Source organism: Pygocentrus nattereri, chromosome 3 (genome assembly GCF_015220715.1).
Source record: "Pygocentrus nattereri isolate fPygNat1 chromosome 3, fPygNat1.pri, whole genome shotgun sequence".
NCBI lineage: Eukaryota > Metazoa > Chordata > Actinopteri > Characiformes > Serrasalmidae > Pygocentrus > Pygocentrus nattereri.
Window position 1 is genome coordinate 3817508 of NC_051213.1, and position 6000 is coordinate 3823507.

The 6000-nt window shown below is 41.1% G+C and overlaps 1 protein-coding gene across 2 annotated transcripts in view; it reads left to right on the forward strand.

Moving 5' to 3' along the window:
• The window catches only part of LOC108414555 (guanine nucleotide exchange factor VAV3), a 190781-nt gene that overhangs the window by 98936 nt on the left and 85845 nt on the right, over window positions 1-6000 (forward strand). For both annotated transcript variants that reach the window (XM_037537074.1, XM_037537075.1), the window contains exons 3-4: window positions 3131-3189; window positions 3967-4035. In XM_037537074.1, coding sequence (XP_037392971.1) covers window positions 3131-3189; window positions 3967-4035 — 128 coding nt within the window. The remainder of the gene's footprint in view (window positions 1-3130; window positions 3190-3966; window positions 4036-6000) is intronic.

Genomic DNA, 6000 nt, shown 5'->3' on the forward strand with positions numbered 1-6000 from the left:
TTTCTCGATGTTTCCGTAGACATGGTTTCAGTAGTGACGGTTTCGGTTGTGACAACTTTATCTCTTTTTGAGCTGAACTCAGAAACGCAGCCAGTACATGACCAGCAAACACAGCTTAGAACAGCTGTTCACACAGAAAATCATCATATTTTACATTAAAACACTAAAACGTACTGAACTGCAGAAAATCTGTTTCAGTAGTGACAGTTCTTAATGATTCACGCTGATTTTCAGAGGCACCGCCCACCGACTAAAACTATGTGTTTCAGTGAGGACATGAAGAGGTGGGGTGGCATTTTTTTGAATAAAGATTTTTATTTTGAAATTAAACTTATTTAAATCTTTCATCTTCACTTTGAAATGAAAACAACCTTTTTTTTAAAATATGGAAATACAATATATTTTATATTTTATATTGGGTTTAAATAGATCAGAACAGAATCCTGGCAATATCTAAAATCTGAATATTTTATTGTTTTTTAAATAGTGAATTCAGTGTTTTTGTGATATCACAAAAATCAACACAGCCCCACAAATCAGCCTTAAGCAGTTGCCCCACCCGTTCACACTGAAGTTATAAGGAGTGTTTCAGCCTGCAGTGCTTGAATGAGGAACAGCAGCCAATCAGAACAGAGCATTTTTACACACACACACACACACACACATACACACACACACACACACACACACACACACACACACACACACACACACTATTTTTTGTGTTTTGGGAACCATACAGAACCCCACAGAACACCACAGAACCCCACAAAACCCCACAGAACCCCACAAAACCCCACAAAACCCAACAGAACCCTGCAAGCGTTATATGGACCCGAAAGAAAAAGAAAAAAAAGAAACACAAGTAAAACGTTGGACATTGGCGCTTTAAAAAGGCTACTACTGTAAGTTTAATATTTTGCTGAACAGTCACTTAAAAATTGTTTTTGTAGACGTGACTTCAGCAAAATGAACGGACGTTTATTAAAGAGCTGTAAGACCGACATAAACGCTTTGTCTGCTTTTCCACGTGTTCATCGATTTCTGAGCTGTGAAGACGGGTTGATGGAATTAGTCCAGCGTAGATCAGCTCTCTGAGGCTGGATCCGCATTAGCATAGTGAATGTCGTTACCCTCATCTAGCTGTTGTTGGTGCTGATTATAGTCCCAGTATTTACACTAACTGGCTTATCTGATCCGTCCATCATTAAACGACCTTTATCTGCATTGTCATTTTTTTATTTTAGTCTTTTCCTCTCGAGGTCCAGTTAACACACTGGTGGGGTTTTCTGTTTTTATGTAACTCATTTCTACATGACCATTTCCAACCTCTCTCTATCCCGTACACCAGGGGTGTCAACCTCAACCTCCAAAAGGACCGTATTAAAGGGCTACATTTACACAGCAGGTGAAAGTGGCCTGAATCTGATTTTGAAGTCTGAGCAGATCAGCTTCTAAACCGACCCGCATGCACAAAAGAGCAGTACGTTCACGAGGCTTGACGTAAAGAGTCATGACAGCCAGCGAACGCCTGTCGCTCCCGGAGGGTTCAGTTTCATCTTCACCAGCATCACAGGAGCGATTATGAAGTTCCAGTGGTTGACAGCTGGACTCATCACCCACAACGTGGTCGAGTTCGCCGTAAACAGGGCACGCTACTCGGCCTCAGGCACTTTGATTTGTGTCCTCAGATCTTTAAACGCATCGGCGGCGGTCTCCTCCGGCCGTTTCGTTCGAACCCTCTATAAACACGGAGGGTTTGTGATGAGGAGTCTCCTCTATTTTTTGGTACAGAAAAATCAGCCTTAATGTTTCTGAGTCTCAGCAGCGCGAAATGATGACGAATGTCGAGTTAGATTGACATAAAAGTTGCATGAATTCCGATCTGGCTGTTCAGACGGAGTCGCATTGCCGCAGATCAGATCGGATTTAAGTGATACTTTTTTAAGCCCACAAACGGGGAGTTTCCGCTGCATTTAACCACAAACACACTAGGGGGCAGTGAGCACACTTGCCCAGAGCGGTGGGCAGCCCTATCCGCAGCACCCAGGGAGCAGTTGGGGGTTAGGTGTCTTGTTCAAGGACACCTCAGTCATGGACTGTCGGCACTGGGGATCAAACCAGCAACCTTCCGGTCACAGGGCCAGTTCCCTGACCTCCAGCCCACAACTGCCCTGTACTGCATACATCTGTGTCACATATGAGAAAATTGGATTTGGGCCACTTTTACCTGCTGTATAAACGTAGCCAAAATCTCAGCCAAGCTTTGGGTCTGCTATGTTTTTATTTCATTTAATTTATTTTGCCATGACCCCCAACGGACCAATGTTTAAACAATATATGCCCAAAACTGCAACAGCAAAATATGCATTGAATACTTATTGAAAAATAATTCTACATAAAAATAAATAGTTTTTAATTTGCCTGTTTGCTTGATCTAGACACCAGGCATCTTTTCTTTTGGTGTAACTGCTGGCCCAGAGATTGTTGATGGGGTCAGAACACACACTATACAGCAGGGCATACTGGGGACTACAGTGCATCTCAGGGTTAAACGGACTAATAAGCATAAAAAATAGAAGAATTTCATGGGCCAAATAGGATGTATCATGGCCCTGGCCTGACCCATGGGCCTTGTGTTGGACGCATGGGCCTTACGCTCTTAAAAAGATGGTTCTTCAAGGGTTCTTTAGTAATGGGAATGGTTCTGTTTATAGCCATGGATTCTATGTGGAATGTTTGGCATGTTTAAATGGTTCTTTACATGGTGAAATCGTTCCTCAGACTGAAGGAGAACGGTTGTATATGGTTCTATAGGAATCTTTTTGAAAATGGTTCTATGTAGTACCAGAAAAGGGTTCTGCTACTGTGACAGATATTGCTGTTTCATGACTGCACCATTCTTACATTTCATAGTCATTTCATAATCCCATAATGAAGTCTGGAATTTGGCTTCAATGCATCTTTGCCAGTTGTAGTTAACAGCTCTTTTAATGGAAGCACGCTGCCCCCTGTTGGAAAAGCAGTCATATTACAAGACAGTTCTCTTCATTTCTTCAGTTTTGCACATATTTAAGCACATTTTAATTTATTACCCCGTGTTTGACCTGTTTTTTTCTCATCCTTCCAGGTTATGGACACGTTGTCCAAGCTGTCGAACATGCCGATCGCACTGCAGACTGGAATAAAGTGAGTTGTAGACCAAATTAAACAAAGACACATACAGACTAGATAATGCTTAGACTGTTCGAATAGACACTCATTCTCTCTCTCTCTCTCTCTCTCTCTCTCTCTCTCTCTGTGTCTCTCTCTCTCTCTCTCTCTCTCTCTCTCTCTCTCTCTCTCTCTCTCTCTCTCTCTCTGTGTCTCTCTCTCTCTCTCTCTCTCTCTCTCTCTCTCTCTCTCTCTCTCTCTCTCTGTCTCTCTCTCTCTCTCTCTCTCTCTTTCTCTCTCTCTCTGTCTCTCTCTCTCTCTCTCTCTCTGTCTCTCTCTCTCTCTCTCTCTCTCTCTCTCTCTCTCTGTCTCTCTCTCTCTCTCTCTCTCTCTCTCTCTCTCTCTCTATCTGTCTCTCTCTCTCTCTCTCTCTGTCTCTCTCTCTCTCTCTGTCTCTCTCTCTCTCTCTCTCTGTCTCTCTCTCTCTGTCTCTCTCTCTCTCTCTCTCTCTCTCTCTCTCTGTCTCTCTCTCTCTCTCTCTCTCTCTCTCTCTCTATCTGTCTCTCTCTCTCTCTCTCTCTGTCTCTCTCTCTCTCTCTGTCTCTCTCTCTCTCTCTCTCTCTGTCTCTCTCTCTCTGTCTCTCTCTCTCTCTCTCTCTCTCTCTGTCTCTCTCTCTCTCTCTCTCTGTCTCTCTCTCTGTCTCTCTCTCTCTCTCTCTCTCTCTCTCTCTCTCTCTCTCTGTCTCTCTCTCTCTCTGTCTCTCTCTCTGTCTCTCTCTCTCTCTCTCTCTCTCTCTCTCTCTCTGTCTGAAGGCCTTTTCCGACAGAAGAAAGTGTGGAGGAGGATGAAGAAATCTATAATCACCTGGAGGACCTGATAGAGTAAGACCTTATCATTTTTATATCAACATCTGTGAACTATTAGGTTCCCACCAAATGGGCCATGTACTCAGGAAGAATGGTTCTTATGGTTTTCTACTCAATCGGTTACCATCTACACCCACAATGACCACATATAGACGGGTACACGGGCCTAAAATTAGCCGCTTGGTTAACACGTACACATTGGCATGTGGTAAATAGCCAAACTGGCCTTCACATCCGTGTAGAGCAGGACTGCAGCTCCTGTTCAGGATCCAAATATATGCCTTCTGATCTAAAGAGCTCCATGATGTCTCGTGATATCTCTAAATATATTTATTAATACAGAACACCGTATTAAGGATCTGATGTGGCTCATTCCAAACATGTACATTCAGTTGCAGCCACAGTAAAATATCTAAGCAGTACCTAATCATTTTACAGCTACCACATTCAGACAAGCAAACCTGTGAGCGGTCAAAAAGGTGGAAAGGTCAGACACCAAGCCACCCTTGTGGTCCACCAGGAAAAAAGTTTTAGCTATAAAAATTTAAGTTACTTTGCTAACCAAAAATATCTACTGCCCAGCACTAGTGCCAGCACGTATCGGTCTGCTGGCTTGATCAGGCCTGCACCCCACTGACTCTTTGCCACTGCCAGTCCACCCTTGGACCACCCAGATTACTGTCCTGCATACAAGCTCTAAGTACTTTTTAATCTCCTTAAACAAATTTTAAATGCACAGAGAAACTTTTTATTTTGGAAAAGAATCTAAGAAAATTATTACAAACAAGATTATTACAATTATTACAATTATTACAATTATTACAAAAAAGATTGGGCTGATTTTATAGCAAATGTTGTTGCTGACTCTTGAGGTAGAATTAAAATTTAGTAAAATTATTTACTAAACTCATTTACAAAGTATAAGGAAAGAAAGGAAGGAAGAAAAATGAGTAAATGACCGTTAAATGACCGATGATAAGTGGAATTTAGTCTATTACTTTGCTTAAACACCAGTGGGCCGCCTGGAAAACACTGAACAAAACGCTGTTGAACCATCAGCTCTGCCGTCCGCGGTCCAACAGTGGCCCACTATAGTCTTGCTATCAGAGTTCAGTTAAATATGTTACCTGAAAATATGCACTTCTAATTAAATATGTTACCTGTAAATATGTACTTCTAATTAAATGTCAACTGAAAATACATACTTTTAATTAAATATGTTAACTGAAAATTCGTACTTCTAATTAAATATATTAACAGACAATACATACTTCTAGTTAAATATGTTAACTAAAAATACATAATTCTAGTTAGAAAATTTAACTGAAAAGTCGTACTTCTAGTTAAATATGTTAACTGAAAAGTCGTACTTCTAGTTAAATATGTTACCTGAAAATACATACTGCTAGTTTACTGTGTTAAGTGAAAATACGTACTTCTCGTTAAATATTAACTGAAAAGATGCACTTCTAGTTTACTGTTCACTGAAAATAAATACTGCCACACAAAAGTTTGTTTTTATCGTAATGTTACTGTTTGTTTTTAGCAAATTAATGCTTCATTTATATTTTTTTGGTCTATACTAGTATATGAACACACTCTGAGACATATTTACAGCCATGATGGTAAAATGTTACTTCAATAAAATGGACACAAAATATTGTGGCTCCCAAGCTGGACTGATTTCTGTTGAAAGGACAAAAATAGCTCTTCTTACCATTTGGGTTGCGACCCCGGCCTTAGGAGAAGCAGTGTTAGTCAATACAACAGGGTGCCACAAGTTAGATTGTGAAGTTACTGCCTGGCTAGATCTGCCCTGGTCAATCGTAAGTGCTATTATTCTGAAATGGAAGTGTGTAAAATGCCCTGTCCTCTGTTACATCACTGACTGCACAGCCCCAGACTGTCTCTAGAAGCAGCATCAGCACGAGATCTGTGTGTCAGGAGCTTCATGAGTTGCTTTTTCTTTGCGGTGGGATT